This window comes from Balaenoptera ricei, chromosome 14 (assembly GCF_028023285.1).
Source record: "Balaenoptera ricei isolate mBalRic1 chromosome 14, mBalRic1.hap2, whole genome shotgun sequence".
NCBI classification, from domain to species: domain Eukaryota; kingdom Metazoa; phylum Chordata; class Mammalia; order Artiodactyla; family Balaenopteridae; genus Balaenoptera; species Balaenoptera ricei.
In genome coordinates this window covers 66,887,842-66,907,767 of record NC_082652.1, presented here as the reverse complement: position 1 = coordinate 66,907,767, position 19,926 = coordinate 66,887,842, and the positions used below count along the sequence as shown (strand labels likewise).

The following is a 19,926-nucleotide window of genomic DNA, read 5'->3' as shown; positions in this document are numbered from 1 at the left end:
CTATGGAGAACAGTATGGAGGTTCCTTAAAAAACTAAAATTAGAATTACCGTATGACCCAGCAATCCCACTACTGGGCATATACCCAGAGAATACCATAATTCAAAAAGACACATGCACCACAATGTTCATTGCAGCACTATTTACAATAGCCAGGTCATGGAAGCAACCTAAATGCCCATCGACAGAGGAATGGATAAAGAAGTTGTGGTACATATATACAATGGAATGTTACTCAGCCATAAAAAGGAACAAAATTGGGTCATTTGTAGAGATGTGGATGGACCTAGAGATTGTCATAGAGAGTGAAGTAAGTCAGAAAGAGAAAAACAAATATCATATATTAACACATATATGGAATCTAGAAAAATGGTACAGATGAACCAGTTTGCAAGGCAGAAATAGAGACACAGATGTAGAGAACAAACATCTGGACACCAAGGGGGGAAAGCGGGGCTGGGGTGGGGTGGGGTGGTGGTTGTGGTGGGATGAATTGGGAGATTGGGACTGACATATATACACTAATATGTATAAAATAGATAACTAATAAGAACCTGCTATATAAAAAATAAATAAATAGAATACAATTCAAATTAAAAACAAAATCATGGCCGTTCAGAGGAAGCAAAATTAGAGCAGCGAATCTGCTCTCTCTCTCGGAGAGACACCGTCTTTCCCGACAGGGCCTGTCGGGGAAAAAAAATTTTAAATGTACGATACATGGTCATTGACTATAGGTATGTGGTGTACAGCAGATCTCTAGAGCTTATTAAACTTACTAAACTGAAACTTTATGCCTGTTGATTTTAAACCGCCATTTCCTCCTATCCCCAGCTCCTGATGACCTCCCATGACCTTTATTAGCTCAGGAATAAGGCCTTTGCAACCAGAAGGGTAAATGAACAGTGTCCTCATTCCTCAGCTGCCCCTGGACCCAGTCACATGTCTCCATGCAAACTGACTCCACCCTGCCTCCTCTTTGCCGCTTATGCCCCACCCCCAATCCATCGCCACTCTGTCAGAAAAGCTCAGCCAGACCCCCTCTCCCCATCTTCAGCACCCCCTGGTCAGAGCCTCCTGGCTGGTCCCTCTGCTTCACCCAGGCCCTCCTAGTGTCTACAGCCCTCAGGCCACGTCCCTCCTCTGCTCACACCCCGCAGAGGCCTTCTTGGTGATGAAACTCGGGGCCCAGCAGCCACACCGAGTGTAAGGGGAAGGGCAGGGGCACAAACCCGGAGCTCTGGAATTCCAGACCCACTCTGTTGCTACGCCGCTCTTCCAGTACCACCAGTTGACATACTTGATGTGCTCCAGCCTTTATGCACAAAATGGGAAAGGCCACACATTGTATACATTTTACAGCGTTCAGTTTTGCAATCCGCTCATTCCAGTTTAACTTTCAAGTGAAACTCGTACTTTTAGTGGCCCCGAGCTTTGTTCCAATGCTCAGTTTAAACCTCCTGCTGACCCAGCCCCTGGCTCTTCCTTCCATTGCCCTTGCTTAAGTGGAGTGGTGGGCATACCTGGCCAGAACACCTGCATGCCTCTCTTCCCCTTTGCTCCTGAAAAATCCCTACCTACTCCCCTCCGCAGACCTGCTTGAGCAGGATTTATTCCTGTGGGAGGAAGGGGAGGGGGCCAGTAGGCCCAGTCCTCCACTGGACCTCCTGTGGGTGCTTGTTGTTGCTGTGGGGATAGAGGCTAAACGCCCAGCGCTCAGGCCCATCCTGGCTCCGGCTCTGGTTCTCCTGCCTGCGGAGGCTGCAGCCATGGGCGTGCTAAGGGCCTTTAACTTCATGGTGCAGGTATCTCAGGGACCACGGGGGTGGTGCCAAGAAGCCAGGCTCTGATTCCCCGCGCGTGCGCTCTTCACGGGTGTGGGAGGGCTTGTGCCTTCCCCTCTTACTGACTTTTTTCTCTCCCAGCATCAGTCTCCCCCAGCTCGCTCTTTATGCGTCTCTCTCCCTCTGTCCCTATCCTCCTCCAGCTTCCCATACTCCACCTCGGCCCCAACCCCACTCTTTTCTTTATTTCTTTCTCTCTCCCTTAATCGGCCATAATTTAGAACTAAAGCCTATTATTCATAAATTAGTAAAAGTTTAACTTTCCCACTCATACATTTGAAAGGCAGAGAAGTGGAACGATATACATTTTTCACTTAAACACTAATTTCGTAGCAATTTAGTTTATATCTCCCAAGGTTGAGCTCCTCCCATCCTTAAAATCCACATCCCTCGATACACAGTTGCCCTTCTGTGCCCCATCTGAGCCCCTGGGCTGAGGTGGCGTCCTCTGGTGCTGCCCTTCTACCGTGCTGACGTTGGCAAGCAGTAAGGACTGTAGGAGGATGTGGGGCTCAGACAGGGATGAGACCCTTGGCCTGCACTGCTCCCACCTCTCCAGACTTTGACCAGACCCTGAATGCATCTTATGCACCTGGACAGTGGTGGAGAAGGGGTGCAGATGGGGCTGTAGAGATGGGCTGCATCCCCAAACCCTCTGAGTTGTTCTGGAAGCTCAGGGGCCCAATGGGAACTGTCCAGCCCACAATCTCCAGAGATCCCAGGCATGAACTGAAGAGGAAGAAAGGAAGTGTAAGAAGAATCACCATCATCATCTTCGCAATAGTTTTAGCAAATTCCTAACCAAGAGCGTACTGAGAGCCAGGCATTTTTTTTTAAGCACTTAAAAATGTTTAAGTCATGAAATTCTCACAACCACCTATGAAATAGGCATGATCATCCTCATTCTACAGAGGGTTGCCTGATAAAATGCAGAATGGCCAATTAAATTTGAATGTCAGATAAGCAATGGATAGTGTTTTAGTATAGGTATGTCCCCAATACTAGATAGGACATACTTATATTGAAACATTATTACTTGCTTATCTAAAATTCCAATTTAACTGGGAGTCCTGTGATTTTATTGGCTAAATCTGGCAACCTTTGCACAAAGAGGTAAAGAAACTTGTTCAAGCTCACATGACTGTAGGCGGCAGAGCCAGGATTCAACCCCAGTCTGGCTCTAGAGGTGAGTCCTCAGTTCCCGCGCTCTGCTGCCTCTCTCGGCCCACATCCTTCTTTCACTTCCATCCAGGCGCCTTCCTTGCTCTGGGTTCAGCCTCTCCACTGAGGAGTCTACCTTGGACCTCCCTTCCCTGGGTGGCGCCCGCTGTCTGCTGTGCCAGCTCCTTAGCCATACTCTTTGCACTTTCCAGAAGCATAAATGGGTCATTCCATTAAAATCCACTAATTCAGCCCTTGGGTATGAAGCCCCTCCTATGTGTACAACATTCTCTGCCAAAGTGGCTCTGGCTAACAGGTTGATTCTAGAAAAGGCTGGAACAGTCCCCAGAAGCCCCTTTTCCTCTAGATTCCTCCAATAGGACCCTGATTGAGGGTCTGCTGTGCTCCAGGCACTGTTACCCAGCCATTTTCAGTGGGGTTGTATGGAAACCACATCCCATGTTTGTTGTCTACTCCAGGCAAGTGACTAATGGGGTGAATCCCAGGCTAGGTAGGATGGGAGGGCAATGCTGGGGGTGTGGGGGAAGACAGGGGACCATTTGGGCCCCATGATGTCCTCTCGTTCCTCAGCCCATGACTACTGTTTCATGAGACCTTTCCAAAGAGACATTCCCCAATTCTCCTCACCCCCTGTCCCCACAGGTACTACTTTCCATGCCAGCGCTGGCTGGCAGTGGAGGAGGATGATGGCCAGCTGTCCAGGGAGCTGTTACCAGTGGATGAGTCCTATGTGCTGCCACCAAGCGAGGATGAGGAGGGTGGGGGAGATGACAACAACCCCCTCGACCACCTGGCCCTGGAGCAGAAAGGTTTCCTAACCTAGAGCTGATTTCTCCCCTCCAGCACCCCTTTCCTCTGTCTCTCCCCAACTAGGTCTCCATCTTCCCTTCCCCTGTGGGCTCTGGGCACTTCCTTCCCTAGGAATCTATCTGTTCTCTCATTCCTCTATGGCAAGAATGGGGAGGTGAAGGGGGCGTATTCTCACATGTCTAGCATACGGCTGGGTATAAAGTACATGGCCTAGCATGGAGTTATTGTCAGGAATAGAATGGAATGGAAGGAATGGAATCGAATGGAATGGAATAGAATAGTTATAGCTGACTCTGACTTAGTCTTGTGTCCTCCCCTCCAGGCACATTATAGACTCAATATGAATATTTTTTTCAAGGGAAAGAATGAACTTTCAAGAGTTCTATGATGCTTGTGCTCCCTTCCTTGAAACATGCATCCCTAAAACTTCCCAACCTGAAGGAGCCAGACCAGGGCTCCTGGCTGATGAGCCTCTGAACCCCACAGTCACCCCAAGTCTTCCCCAAGCATCCTACAACTTTACTGATTGAGGGTTTCCTGTGTGAGCTGGACATGAGGTGGCGGGACCTCATCTCTGTCTTCAGGAAGTTTCCAGACTAAAGGCAACTGCAGAAGAACACATGCTACAAGTAAAGTGATTCATAAAAACAGCCAACACGAGCAGAGAAACATGCTCAGTACGTTTTCTTCCTCCTCCCTTCATGGGAGGTGCAATCTACCACTCACTTCTCCACACTCTTCTCCTGGCAGATAAATCTACCACATTCTCAGTGACCATAAAGACCGGGGACAAGAAGAATGCGGGCACCGATGCCAATGTCTTCATCACGCTTTTTGGCACTCAAGATGACACTGGTAAGAGAGCAACGCAGGGCCGAGGTTCACCCACGTTCCTCTCCAGGGAGACTGAGAGATTCAGTGCAATTTTCCAAGGAAATACTGGACATGCCTCTCCCTCTTTCTCTCTCTCTTTTCTTTTAAGAAACCATATTTTAAAATTCTCTTTATTATTTTATTTTATTTTATGAAGAATACTTAACATGCAATCTATTTTCTTACCAAATTTTAAATGTACGATACATGGTCATTGACCATAGGTCTGTGGTGTACAGCAGATCTCTAGAGCTTATTAAACTTACTAAACTGAAACTTTATGCCTGTTGATTCTTAAACCCCCATTTCCTCCTATCCCCAGCTCCTGATAACTACCATTTCTGTCTTTGATTTTATGAATTTGATTTTGATACCTCATTTAAATGGAGTCATGCTGTATTCATCCTTTTGTGTCTGGCTAATTTCACTTAGCATAATATCCTCAAGAACCATCCACATTGTTGCATATTGGAGAATCTCCTTTTACAAGGCTGTATAATATTCCACTGTATGTATATACCATATTTTCTTTATCCGTTCATCTGTCAACGGACATTTAGGATTTTTTCCATTCTTACCTATTGTGAATAGTGCTGCAATGAACACATGAGCGCTAATACTTTTCAAGAATCTGATTTCAATTCTTTTGGATATATACCCAGAATTGGGATTGTGGGTTCATATGGTAGTTCTCTTTTTAACTTTTTTAGGAACTTTCATACTATTATCCATAGCAACTGCATCATTTTTCATTCCCACCAACTGCGTGCAGGGGTTCCAATTTCTCTACATCCTCACCAACACTTGTTGTCTTTTGGTTTGTTTGGTTTTTTTAAAATTTATTTATTTTTGGCTGCATCAGGTCTTACTTGCAGCACATGGGATCTTTCATTGCGGTGCCCGGGCTCTTTGTTGCAGCGCAAGGGCTTCTCTCTAGTTGTGGCACATGGGCTTTGTAGTTGTGGCACGCAGACTTACTTGCCCCGTGGCATGTGGGATCTTAGTTCCCGACCAGAGATTGAACCCACATCCCCTGTATTGAAAGGCAGATTCTTAACCACTGGACCACCAGGGAAGTCCCCTTTTGTTTTTTTGATAGTGACCATCCTGACAGGTGTGAGATATCTCATTGTGGTTTTGATTTGCATTTCCTTCATGGTTAGTGACAATGAGCGTTTTTTCTTATACTGTTGGCCATTTTTATGGCTTCTCCGGAGAAAGGTCTATTTAAGTCCTTAGCCCATTTTTAATTGGGTTCTTAGTCTTTTTGTTATTGAGTTGTAAGATTACTTTATATATTTTGGTGATTAACCCCTTATAGATATATAGTTTGCAAATATGTTCTCCCATTCTGTATGTTGCCTTTTCACTCTGTTGTTTTCTTTGCTGTGCAGAAACTTTTTAGTTTAATGTAGTCCCTCTTGTTAATTTTATTTTTTGTTGCTGTGCTTTTGGTGTCATATTCATGAAATCATTGCCAAGACCAATGTCATAAAGTGTTTCTTTTATGCTTTGTTCTAGGAGTTTTACAGTTTCAGTCCTTCTGTTTAAATCTGTAATTCATTTTGAGTTGATTTTTATGTACGGTATGAGATAAGGGTCCAAATTAAGTATTTTACATGTAGACATCCATTTCCACCATTTATTGGAGAGGCTATCCTTTCCCCATTGTGTATTCTTGCATGCCTCTGACTCTTGAAAGATTTCATGCAACTATCCCCAACAGAGAAAGGCAATTCCTTTTTTCTTAAAAATCTCCCTGTGAGATGACTTGTCTGCCTGGGTTGTGAATGCCAGTTCTTTTAAAACTCTTCCTAAATCTTACTAAGTCAGGCCTACTGCACTCTGGGGGCAGAGAGCCCCCTGCCCTCTCTTGGTCCTCACTGCTGCCTCTACCACCCTACAAGTGTTTGGAAGCCATGTGAACCATCTTCCCTTCGGTATCCTCTCCCCAAGTAATGGTGCCCAATTCTTTGTCCAGGCCTTTCTGAAAGTTTTTACCATTTCCTGTGCCGTTCCTTGAGATGTCACTCTGTTTGCCTTTCAAAACTGTAGCAAAGGGGCTCCTCAGTCCAAACAGCGAGTGATGTCTTCTCTATGTCTTTTGCCAGCTTTCTCCTCCTGTTCTAAAGGCAGAGGTAGCCCTAACTCTCTCTCTACCTCAATAACAACCTGGGAACCAGTGGCTCTTCCCAACCTCCAGTGAGATTCAGCCAATGGGTTCCATGGTACTCTCCATATGAGATGCTCAAGGAGTCTCGGGGTCATTCTGGAGCCTCTGTCAAGGCAATCAGAGAAGGTGGCATATAGTGCTGGAGTCAGCCATCCACTTGGACCACGTGTCCAGCCATTCTGTCTGAGTTCAGAGAGGAACCAGTCCCTCAAATATGTAATCATCACATATTTGCTCAAAACCCTGTGGGTCCAGAGCTCTATGCCAAGAATTGCTGAAGAATGAAGGAGCTTAATCCCTGACATTGGGGTGCTCATATTCTAATTCAGCACTGTGGTGATATAGAGCGTGGACTCAAGCTTGACTGAATGGTTTAAACTTCTGCTCTACCACTTATTAGCTGTGGGAACTTAGGCAAGTTCCTTAATCTCTCTGTGCTTTAGTTTCCCCCATTTGTAAAATGGAGATTATACTAGTACATGCCTCATAGAGTTGTGTATTAATGAAATTGAACATGTAAAATATTTGAGACAAAATGACACTCAATAAAACATTTTTTACTATTATTATTTACTAAGTTAGATAATGCAGATATAATGAATGAATCAGGCCAAAACTTATAAATGTATGTCCTTGCAATAATTGCTGAGCCATGGTCAATGAAACTGAGGGGCCCTAACAACTGCTTTTATTTGCCAAGGGATTGCTATGTGTTAGGCACATTCTTGAAGACGCAAGTCATCATCTTATTAAATACTCACAACAACTCTATGGGGAAGACCATCCTTTTTGACATTCGAGGAAACCAGTTTCAGAGAATTAAGTAATTTGTCCAAGGCCACCCAGATGCTAAGTGGCAAAACCGGGCATCTAACCAAGGTCTGTCTGACTCTTTGTGTGCTGAAACCAGTCTGCAATGAGTCTAGATTATCAGAAGACTTCCTACATGAGGTGGGACTTACAGGGTTAAGGAGACTTGAAAGCTGAGGCAGGAGGAGATGGTGATGATCCTGAAACCACCTTAAATTTCAGACTGACACGCAGCCAGAGTCCCAGGACAGATAATGTATGTGAGATGGCTGGTCAGGGGCATTTGAAGCCAACCCTCCTTCTGTCATCCAGAGAAGAGTCTCCAGAGAATTCCCACATGCCCCATCCCTGCAGGGGAGGCCCTGTTTCCCCAGGGAGCGTGGGAGGGTGGCTCTGTCACTGGCTCCCTCCCCGCCATGGAGAAACGTGGGGATTGTGAAAGGGGGGCACACATTGACTTAGGGCCCCACCACTTCCTCCTGGATGACCTTGGATAAGGCACTTAATTTCTGGGTGTGTCTCCTTTTCTTTAGATGCAAACTGGAAATAAAAATATATATGTCAAAAGATTATTGTAAAGCTTAATAAAAGGACATACATACACACACACACACAAAATGCCAAAGACGCCTAGTGGATGGTAATTGTACAGTCTAAATTTGATGAAAGTTCAGAAATTTGGTCATTATGAGGAGAGACGAAAAAAGGTGGTCAGACTAGGTTGGAAGGTCTCAGGCCCAGCCAGTCATGTTGGGGTCATTTGGTTGGCAGGAATGACCCTCCTGAAATCCTCCAAGACAAACAGTGACAAGTTTGAGAGGGACAGCATCGAAATCTTCACAGTGGAGACCCTGGACCTGGGAGATCTGTGGAAAGTCAGGATCGGCCATGACAACACAGGTCTCTGCCTTCCTTCCCTCTTTCCCTGGCTAAGAACGTGAGGACCATGGGCAGGTCCCCGTGGGTGTCTAGGCAAGAATCTGAGGTAGACTTGGATGTCATCTGCCTTCCATAATGACACAGCTTCCTCAGTCCATTCAGTCTGGTGGAGTCCTGGCTGCATGCAGAGATTCTGGTCTAATTGATCAGGGAGGGGCCAGGACGCTGGTGGCTTTTAAAGCTTTCCCCAAAACCGCACTCTCAGAAATTTCAGTGGGCAGCCAGGTTTGAGAATCCCTGATCAGCGGCTCTCAAATTTGAATGTGTATCAGAGCCACGCGGGGGGCTTGTTAAAACACAGATTTCTGGGCCCCACCCACAGCCTTTGGTTGGAGTAGGTCTGGGGTGGGACCCGAGAGTTTATGTTTCTCACCGGTAATGCTGAGGCTGCTGGTCTGGGGGCTCCACTTTGAGGACCACTGATGGAGCCAGTTATTCCCAGAACCCGCTGACACTGCAGCCAGACAAAAGCTGTGCCCAAGTTTGTTCTCTCTCAGTAAAGCAGACTCATTTTCTTGGTCTTCAAAACCATATCTTCTAAGCCTGAGGAAGGAGGCCTTCCTCCTTCCCTCTGGGACTGAGGGACAGGGTCTCTGCCTGGCTTCCATTTCTTTCTTTAAACTTGAGCACTCATTTTCCCAGGGAGGAGCATCGATCCTTCACTAGTTTCCCTTGCCTTCATGCATCACAAACTGAGGCCAGGGACCCCAGCGTTTCGCCCCGTCACTGGGTGAAACTATGGAGTCCTCGTTAACACAGGCTCTCTCTGGCATCTCTGGGCTCCCTCTTTGGAGCACCTTCCACCTTGGACAGTGTCCCTGCTTCCCTCCCCTCAGACTCTCTGCCTCCTGTCATCTCCTCCCCATGCTCCTTTGCTCTTGCTAATTTCACTGACAGCAGCCTGGAGTGTGATCCAGCTTCAGCTGGGTGCAGGGGAATCAGTTCAGTAACGCTGTAAGCAAAAGGGATGGCATGTTCACGGTGGAGCTATAAGCACCAGCCATCGAGTAGGGAAGGATGTTTGGAGTCCCTGAAGTTGTTCCCAGGAAACCATCTGTGTAGAGGTCCTTGATGAGTTCTGTGTCTCCTTCCCTCCAGGCAAGGCTCCAGGCTGGTTTGTAGACTGGGTAGAGGTGGACGCCCCATCCCTTGGAAGGTGCATGACATTCCCCTGTGGCCGCTGGTTGGCCAAGAATGAAGACGATGGTGCCATCGTCAGGGACCTCTTCCACGCGGACCTTCAGACAAGGCTGTATACACCATGTAGGAACCTTGCACAGCAAGGCTGGGCCTCCTCCTGCACCCCATCGCTCACCACCCCAACTCAGTCCCAGTCCGTCATCCAGTGTTGACCCTTGGCCAGGCGCACCTTGGAAATTCCCCGGGCCCTGTGCTGGCTGTGGACAGAGCCCTGGACCCAGGGAAAGGAAATATGGGATGTATTCCACACTGTACCCCAAACTAGCTGGTGACAACAGGCAGAGAACCTGACTTCTCTGGAGTTCAGTTCTCTTGTCTACAAAATAGAGATAATAAGGTAGAATAGTTGTAAGACCCAAAAGGAAGAAAAGATAAAGGTCTAACAGTGAAGGATCATTATCAACCCCTTCGCCAATCCTCACTCCAGTCATTAACACACCAAAGAAATCACCACTATAAGATTTTATCCTGACTAGGGGGAAAAAGAACTTTAAAAGAAGGTAAATGTAATTCCTTTACCAGCTAAAGGAAAGGAGGAAGTGGAACAACTAGGTGAAGTTTTGACACTTCCCCTCCTCTATCATCATCAGAAAGTCTGTGCGGAGGGGTTGGGGGGCAGGCCAGTTGGAGCCAGTGGATGAGTAGCAAGGGGTGGGAAGAGAAGAGAAAGGACTCTCACCACTGTAGACTGGCTGATCCAATTGGCTGTTGTCCCCTGAAACATAATGCTCCTGTGTATAGAGTGTCTAGAGCCAAGGACCCCACTGAGGACACTTTACAAATGAGGAAACCAAGGCTTGTAGGTGACTCGTCCAGGTCACACAGATAGTCAGGCTAGAGCCTGAGCTTTCAGCCAGTCTGTTGTACTAGCTCTGTGATGGGAAAGGCACGGAGACCCTGGTCTGAGGTGACAGGAGCTTTCTGTGGGCACTAGGCATGACAAAACACCTCCCCTCACCCTGTGGTTGCTAGGCAACCATGTGAAGTTTCAGGTCCCTGGGTAGCAGCTCCCAGTGAAGGGACCATCTGGGGTGGTGGTGCTGGTGAAGAACTTGACCTGCCTATGTCCTGTTTTCACCTCCCCTCTGACTTTGCCCTCTGTCCCCCACCCTTAGTTGTCCCTTACGAGATCACGCTCTACACCAGTGATGTCTTTGCCGCTGGGACAGACGCCAACATCTTCATCATCATCTATGGCTGCGATGCCGTGTGCACGCAGCAGAAGTACCTATGCACCAACAAGAGGGAGCAGAAGCTGTTCTTTGAGAGGAAGTCCGCCTCCCGCTTCATAATGGAGGTACCTGGGTCTAGCAGGCTGCCGGGGGAGCCAGAACTGGGGGCGGGATGGGCCAGAAGACAAGGAGAAGGAGCCCTTTGTCCAGAGTCTGACATGTGCCTTCCCTCTGATGCACTGCCGTGAGTGAGGGAGACAGGCAGTTCATCCAACCTCTCTGAGCCTCAGTACATCTGAGTAACCAGGAGGACAGTGAACCTGCCCTTCCAGGACCAGCGTCTGAATCAAAGGTGATCATGAGTGGATAGGGCTTAGGGAGATAGAAGCACAATTCCAGTTCCATTGGGGCCATCTCCAGTGCTACCAACAACAGAGACCCGTGGAGAGAGCCGGCTTCCAGACTTTCTCGTCATATAATTGTCTCCCGTTCATCTGCTAAGCTATGGCCAATCCTCTCATATACAAAAGAGCATCTGTATATTCCTTGGTTCCCCCTCAACTCTGGCCTGAGAGTTGTTCGACGCTTACTGTGGATGTATGTCACCACATCCACACCTTGGTATTCTCTGCACTCAGTCCCGTGCCTCCCTGTGCACTCCACTGCGTGCCAGGTGGGGTGGGAGAGACAAGGGAAGAAGAGAACCCAGACTATGCCTGCAAGGGGCTTGCAGTCCAGCTGGGGAACTCCAGATCTCACACGAGGCTAATGAGAGAGTCTGGCGGTCATCATAGTAACTGATCCTGGGGCTAAGAAGGCACCGTCATAGGGCTTTACCCATATTAGCTCACTTAACCCTCATAGCAACTCTGCGCTTTAATTATCCCTGCTTAAATATGGGGAAACTGAGGCACAGAGAGTTTAGTAGCTTACATGAAATCACACAACCAAGGCATAGTGGAAGCAGGATTCAAAGCCAGGAGGACTGGCTCAGAATATGTGCTCTTAGCCGCTGTAGTAGACTAGTCCATGGTGATGAGGGCAAACAGTGGGCTGGCTGAGCGTGCTACAGGTGTTCAGAGACGGGACAGGGCTCCCTGGAAGTGGTGGTTTTGAGCTGGACCGGAAAGTGGACATAAGCGGCAACAAGGAGGGAAGGCATTCCTAGCAAGGGGAACATCATGGCCAGAGGTGGAAGTGAACACAGCAAGTGGTTTGAGGTTTGGCCGGAGGGGATAGGAGGAGAGTGATGTGACTTGGGTAGAGGACGAGATGGACTTAAAGGGGATGACTCTGAAGGACGAGAGATGGGAGCTTGGGCTCTCCAGGTAGTGGGGACCTTTGGAGATGTGCCCCTTATTTTCTGGTGGGAAACAAAGTCCAGAGCCCCTTCCTTCTTCCTCGGGCTGTGTCTGCCCCAAGGGACTCCCTTTCCCCTCCCCACCTTCTCTGGGAGCAGTCAGCACTTGTGGGAAGTTTGCCACCTTGGTGGAGTTTTTTAACAAGGAAAATTCAAGGGTGATTCATCTATGCACACAGAGCAACACCTCACCCACCCGAGATGTCATGGCATGTGCGTCATCCAAGCCTGATGCTGTCAGGGCCCCGAGCTGTGATTACACCTCAGCATGGCTTCCGGGGAGTTTTATCAATGAAGTCCACCTAATGGGCAGCTATAATTTGCCAGCAATTTGTTGCTATCTTATTTCTTTTTTCTTTTCAAATCTATCTGGGAGTTGGGTGTATGAGAGCTTAGAAACAAATGAGATTGCTCTGTGTCCCTGTCTCTCCATTTCTCTTTACCAGTTGATCTTCAGATAAGGGGTGGAGCACTGGGTTGCGAGCCCATGACCCTGGGTTCTGATTCTGCTCAGCCTCTAACTCATGAGCAAACCCCATCCTCTCTCTATGGCCTCGTCCTCAGACACACGGATCGGCTGGGAAAATAACGACAATAGATAATATTTACTGAGCACTTCCCATGTGCCAACCTTATTCTCAGCACTTGGTGTGTGTCAACTCATTTAATACTCATCACCATTCCAAGAGTTAGGCTGGCAAATTATTCCATTTGCCAGCTGCCTGGCAGCTCAGTGTCCTTGAGTGCAGATTCTGTGAGCCATGATCTCACCCGTAGCTTCCTGTTTCTCCTGTTGTGAAAGGATAAGGCCCTGTGAAATCACTGGCCTCTGTTTAATGATTCAGAAAGCCCGGGGACTCGTGGGGGACACCACTTCTCTGATGAAGCATGGGTGAGCTGGCCAGCGGGGAGTTGGAGCGGCGCTGCAGGGCAGCAGAAGCAATGACAGTTATAGCATCTTGTTAACTCAGGGCGTCTCCAGCAATGTGGCGCCATATTGGTCACCTGGAAGGAGAGAATCACTGACAAAAAGAAGCACGTCTGCAATGTTAGATGTAGGAGTGACCTCGAAGGGTTGCTCTGCCCATGCCTCTGCCTTCAGCTGAGCAATCTTCCTATTTGATAGATGAGGCAGTTGAGGCCTGGAAGGTCAAGTGCCTTGTCTAGATCACACAGCTCGTAGGGCTGCAACTGAGAAGGATGGAGGTGGGGTGGGAATAGGGGGAGGTTTCTCAAGCAGTGCGGATGGGCCTCCCCATGGCTGCTGACTGTGGGTGGGTGTGTGCAGAGGGTATGCAGTGGTGGGAGCTGTTCTAGTTCATTCCCAGGTCACATCTGTCTAGGGTTATAGAGGCTTTGCATTTGATGAATGACTCAATCACTCATTCAGATGCCATTCACTCATCGGGAGCTCTCATCCATCCTGGAGCCGCCTCCTTGTAGCGCTGAGACCTTGATGCAGCAGGCCAGGCAGGTAGCTTTGCACAGTTGCTGCCAGGAAACTCAAGTCTGCACACCCTCTTTAACCCCCAACTGTCAAAGCAAAAGGCAAGAATTCCATGAACCAACCATGAGCCAGGGCACCTGGGTATTACTGTTTTTCCCTACCCTCTTTTCCCTTTACCCCGACTCCCTTGTTTATACCCAGCTGTGATTGCCCAGATTCCCCATAGGGATGAGGCAGGGTGTGAACTGATACATACAGCACCATTTCAGAAGAGAATATGACACATGAGAACTGGGAGAGGCCCTGGAGTGGGACCTGGTGGGATGATGGAGGGCAGCCTGGCAGAGAGAGAGCCGGGGAGGCAGGTGCCAGCTGAGTGGCTGCCTTGCCTTGTGTCTGGCCGCCTCCCTGCTTCCTTAAAGGGCTCCAATGGAAGAAACTGGGGATCAGTCACTCCTGGCTGAGTTCCTCCCTTGCACCTTATGCCCACAGGCTCCAGGCAGGAGAGACGAGAGATCACAGCTCCTGAATTTCAGGGACTCACTGTGACACGCACGTAATCAGCTTTTTCATTCAAGGGGACGTTCATACCTTGGTGGTTAAGGTTCAGCACTGCATGTGAGAGAACCCAGATGACTTTGTCACACCCATTTTTCAAATGAGGAAACACTCATTCTTTCATCCTTCCAGCCAATAGTTATTGAGAACCTAGGTTCTGGGCTTTGGGGATGCAGTGATGAGCAAAACAGATGTGATGCCTGCCCCTGTGGCTTTCAGTTGTAGAGAAGAAGGTATCACACCTTCTTTATCACACAGGTAAATGCAAACTTCTAACTGAGAACTGCCGTGGTGGGTGGTTATAGGGTGCTGTCAGACCCTATCATGAAGAGATTTGACTTTCTTAAGGTGGTCAAGGGGGTTCCCTGAAGAAGTGATCCTTGAGCTGAGACCTGAATGATGAGGTTGAACAAACACTGGCTTAGGTAAAGAAGAGAAAAGGGTAGGGGCAGGGAGAGCATGTGCAAAGGCCCTGTGATGAGAGAATGTAGAGGTTGAGGGACTGGAATTTGAGGGATATAGAAGAGGAGTGGCTGGAGATGAAGGGGGCTCTTGGGGGCCAAGGAGAAGGTAAGGGTGGCAAGAGAGGGCATGGGCAGAACTAGAACTCACCTTCTGATACCCCCCAGTCAGTTCTTAAGCCACTGCTAGAACAATAAGTAATAGAAGACAAGGGGCTGGGCTCCACCATGAAAAGGGGGGGCAGCCTCCCAGACCTTGATTGAACTGAGTTCTAAGTCTAGGCTGATGTTAAGCTTGGGGGGAGGAAGGGACGTATGAGCACGGCATATGTAGGGGAGGGCGGGGGCTGGCTTATCTGGACAGGAGGGACATACTGGGAAAAAGTGACCCCAGGAAGTTCAAAGGGACTCAAGGGTGGATGCCCTGGGGAGGCAGGGTTTTGCTGAAGTTGTACTTTCCAGGACCTTTCAGCCAACATCTGGTACATTTTCTCCTTTCCAAAGTTAGAAGACGTGGGAGAAATCATTGAAAAAATTCGGATTGGCCATGATAATACGGGCATGAATCCTGGTTGGCACTGCTCCCACGTGGACATCCGCAGGCTCCTCCCAGATAAAGATGTGAGTTTCTGACTGATCTGTCCTGCTGTTTCTTTTGTCCCTTTTCAGAAGAGATTAAAGACAGATTCTTTACAAGAAACTGTAGCCTTTTTAAGTTGAGATAAAATCATCTAAGGAAATTTCAGCCAGTTCACTCCAAGTGCAGGAACTAACTCAGGTCCAAGGCAGAATCTTTTAGAACCTGGTTTATGGGTCAAGAAGGAGGGTCTGGGCAACCATGTCTCTGCTCCTCACCCCCAAAGCCATACTACCAGTGAGTGACCAAGTGTGCCCTTCCTGCAACTCAAGGTCAACTCAGAGAAAGAAACCCACCTAACCAACTTGTAAAACATTCCAAAACCACGAAATTCTAAACCTAGGAAGCAGCTGTCAGTCATGGCTGTGGTATGAGCTGGGAGCTGGGAGCAGTTTAAAAAAAACAGAGCTTCCTCCCCTTGCCTGCTGAGTCTGAGTCTCTGGGATGGGGTTCAGATATCTATTTTTAAGTGGCTCAGGGAACTCCACCTTCAAGAGCCTACCCCTGACATGGTGTGGAAAGTGCTTTAAGTAAGACTGGATCTGCTGGAATTGGGGCAGGCCGGGGGGGCTCCTCTGTGGCTTTTGTATTATTAGTGGGGCTCCATCACCCTTGTCCTTGGTTGGTCCCCATGAGTGTTGACATGAATGACTGAAGTTGGCAGTTTCCACATTAGGGGCTCAGTTTCCTCCTTCCTCCTCACCCCAGGGCACAGAGACCTTGACCTTCCCTTGTGATCGATGGCTTGCCACCTCAGAGGACGACAAGAAGACCATTCGAGAACTGGTCCCTTATGATATCTTCACTGAGAAATACATGAAAGATGGGTCTTTAAGGCAAGTCTACAAGGAAGTGGAAGAGCCGCTGGACAGTAAGTGTGGTGTGATCGCCCTCATCACTGTCAGCAGAGCCCTCCCTTGTAGGGCACCTGCCCTGTGCTGGGCGGAGCCTTTGCCCCCAGGAGGTAGAGTCTATAATTATCTTCACTCCATAGAGAGGGCAACTGAGGCTCACAGAGGTTACATAACCTGCCGAAGTTCACTCAGCTGATAAATGGCAGGGCTATTCTTCAAAGGTACTCAGCTATCTCACTCTGAGGTTTGTGCTCAAATCCTGACACACTGTCTGACAGTGTGATCATACATCCAAATACGTGCTCTCCTGTGCCTGGACTCTGCTGGTCCTTGTTCTCTCCCTTGCTTAGTTAATTTGGCTACTAATCTGCAGGGCTTGGTCCTCTCTGCTCTTGCTGGATCCAGCTGTCCCAACCGAGTATGAATCCAATAGCATCCTGGCTTTGTACAGAACTGGAGCTGTGGTGTGTTTGTTCTCAGGGGCTGGGTGCAGCTTCACTGTCCAAGGTCATGGGTTTCTTTTCTGTATGTGCCAGTTTGCTTGTTCTCATTGATGAGGTTTTCTCTGCCTGATTTGCCCCAGCCTGACCACACACTTCTTGCTCTCATTCCTTGGCTTTTGAACTACCATTTTCTGGTTCTCTTCTTACCCCTCTGGCTGGCCCCTGAGTGCCGTTCTCCATTCTCTTGCCGGGTGCTATTGCTCCAGGCTCAGCCCTTGGCCTCAGCTGAGCCTCTGCTATAGCTCTCACATTTCCTTTAGTCTGAGTTGCCATTTGCTTAAGAGATAAAAACAAGTGTTGCCTCAATAACATGCCTTTCCCTACCCATATCCCTTTCTCCAAATTTGCTTTGCTATTGAATCTGGCGGATAATTCCCTTTTCTACTTGGATCCCAGAGGATGCCCAGGAAAGCTGGCCCGGCGGCGCACTTGGCTGTTCTGTATTAATAACATGCCACAAACCCACTCTGTGCTGGGTGGTGTTTCTAGGGAAACATCTTTCCACGGAGAGCTGTGTGGCCTTGGTGGGACAGGGAGGGAGGAGGATCCAGAAATAGCAGGATTTGACTGCATGACCGCATTGCTCAGCACCCAGAAGCTGAATCGGTTTTCCTAATTCCCAAAGGACTGGAGAGAGTGGTGGGGGGTCCGGGGTGGGGAGAAAGGGGCAGGAAGGCCATTTAATCACAGCCCTGGGGACACAGCACCCCACTCTGGGACGAGGGCTCCTAGAAGAGGTCCCGCCCAGGTGTGAAGTAGGGCTGAATGCACAGCCAGCAAATGTATGGGGAGAGAAAATGAGGGGGGTGGGGACAGTCGACTGTCGTGTCTAAACTGTGGCAAGATTCCTAATGTTACCTCATGTCAGTATTAGCCAGACAGGCGTGGGTGATGTTGACTTTTTTCAACACGAGAGGATTCTTTTAATGCACACGTGAAATGCTGGCCCGATTCTGAGCTGAGCCGAGCAAGGCGGCGGGGCTGCCTCCTGTCCTTGAGGGGACAGGCCTCTGAGAGCAGTTCTCCCAGTGCGCCAGGGAGGTTTAGCCAGCAGAGTGCTGGGTGGGGCGGCAGAGAAGGGAGGATGGGAAAGGGGACGTAGGGAGGGGGCGGAGTTCAGGATTGGATGTGAGTTTGTGCTCTGTGGTCTAGTCAAGGTGGACATGGGGGTGTGGGTCCAGAGCACAGGAGGGAACTGGGCTGGAGACGCAGCCTCGGGGAACTCACAGAAGTCAACACCCGGAGCATGCAGGGTGAGAGCTGCGGGAAGTGGACTGACCTGGGAGACGTGGGCATCCGAGCGGTCAGGAACCTATAAAGCAGACGATCAGGAACCTATAAAGCTGCTCAGGGAGCAGCCAGAGAGGCAGAAGGAGAGCAGGAAAGAATAATGCTGTAGAATCCAAGGGAAAATGAGGATAATAATAGGAACCGTGTTGTGGGCGTGAGCGTGTTTCATACCAACGGGTAAGAACAGCTCACATCACCTTACTCTCCTACATTTAATTACGTGTGGTTCTGAGCCCACTTGCAAGGGTTGGTAAGAAAGTCCATCTCAGTCACTGCAGGGAGGGGGCATCCCCTTTTCTAGGGTCTTATAAAAATCCTGAGGCTCACATCAGGGGCCTGGCCCTTAGTCCAGGTGGGAAGAACCTACACCTGTGGTCTCCTGCCGCTCGGTGACACTGCTGCTAGTTGCTCCCCGTCGACACGCAGCTTTCATCTCTCTGGATGGCCAGCAATGCTTCTGCATGGACCCTGGCTTTGTCAAAAGACCTTCTCTCTCTTTTTTTTAAAAATAAATTTATTTATTTATTTATTTTTGGCTGCTTTGGGTCTTTGTTGCTGCGGTTGGGCTTTCTCTAGTTGTGGCGAGCGAGGGCTACTCATCATTGCGGTGCCCGGGCTTCGCATTGCGGTGCACAGGCTTCTCATTGCGGTGGCTTGTCTTTGTTGCGGAGCATGGGCTCTAGGCGCGTGGGCTTCAGTAGTTGTGGCTCTCAGGCTCTAGAGCACAGGCTCTAGATCGCAGGCTCAGTAGTTGTGGCTCATGGGCTTAGTTGCTCCGTGGCGTGTGGGATCTTCCCGGACCAGGGCTCAAACCCGTGTCCCCTGCATTGACAGGTGGATTCTTAACCACTGCACCACCAGGGAAACCCAAAAGACCCTCTCATCAGCCTGGAGGCCTCCTTGCTTCAAGTCCCCAGATAAGCCAGGCAGCTGTCTCCTTATTGGGTCCCTTTGTGCAGGTGAGGATTTTCTACCACCCATAGGGACTCTCAAACCATCACCTGCTCCCAGGCTGGGGAAACTGACCTTCTTCCCAGTTGGACCATTTCCGCCTTCACCTCAAAGCCACAACTTTCATCCTTCCCCTTGGGGATAACCCAGCTAAGTCCCCTCTTCCCTGGCCTGAAACTCCAAAGCTCCTAGGATAAAGGAATATGGAGAGGAGATAAAGAACGCTCAGCCTTCCTCAAAACAAAGACTTGCCTTTCCCTCCTGGGGTGGGGATTGGGAAAGGGGCTACTTTGTTCCTCCCTGATGAGTGTATAGCAGCAAAACAAAAACAAGACGGTGTTTAGTTACATTTTCCTGAATAATTTTTAATAACTGTCACACCAGTATTTATTGAGCCCTTTCCAAAGGCCATAGGAGATAAAGGAGTGGGTGGCAGTGACTGCAGCTTTGGTGAGGGGGGTTTCCATGGAGTGCTGGGGACAGGCTGGTTGAAGAGTAAATGAAAATACGAAAGACACTGAGGGGAAGCTATTCTTTCAAAAATATTTGATTTTTTCCATAAACCGTTTAGAAGTATCTGGCATTGATACCGGTCACCCTCACATGGGAAGGCACCTTACTGTCAGTGTGTCACGGTAGATAGATTTAGTGACCACAGTGTGCATGTGTGTCAGGCAGTTTCCTGAGTCTTTCTCCTGGAAGCTGTAAGCAGCTGGAGGGGTGGATGGTTTGAGGTGGCTGGAAAAGTCTCCATCCCTTGGGTCTCTTAGAGGTAAACTTCCCACTGGTGAATCCACTCCAACCTGTAGCAGAATGTGCATAAGGGAACAGACAAAAGGAGGACACTGAGTTCTCCTGGAGTC

General features: G+C 48.9%; 1 protein-coding gene across 2 annotated transcripts in view; it reads left to right on the top strand.

Annotated features, from left to right (window-relative positions):
• Positions 1–19,926, top strand: part of LOXHD1 (lipoxygenase homology PLAT domains 1) — a 219,867-nt gene that overhangs the window by 130,876 nt on the left and 69,065 nt on the right. For both annotated transcript variants that reach the window (XM_059894273.1, XM_059894272.1), the window contains exons 22-28: positions 3,668–3,834; positions 4,586–4,690; positions 8,463–8,591; positions 9,729–9,893; positions 10,946–11,127; positions 15,333–15,449; positions 16,174–16,336. In XM_059894273.1, the coding sequence (XP_059750256.1) occupies positions 3,668–3,834; positions 4,586–4,690; positions 8,463–8,591; positions 9,729–9,893; positions 10,946–11,127; positions 15,333–15,449; positions 16,174–16,336 (1,028 nt within the window). The remainder of the gene's footprint in view (positions 1–3,667; positions 3,835–4,585; positions 4,691–8,462; positions 8,592–9,728; positions 9,894–10,945; positions 11,128–15,332; positions 15,450–16,173; positions 16,337–19,926) is intronic.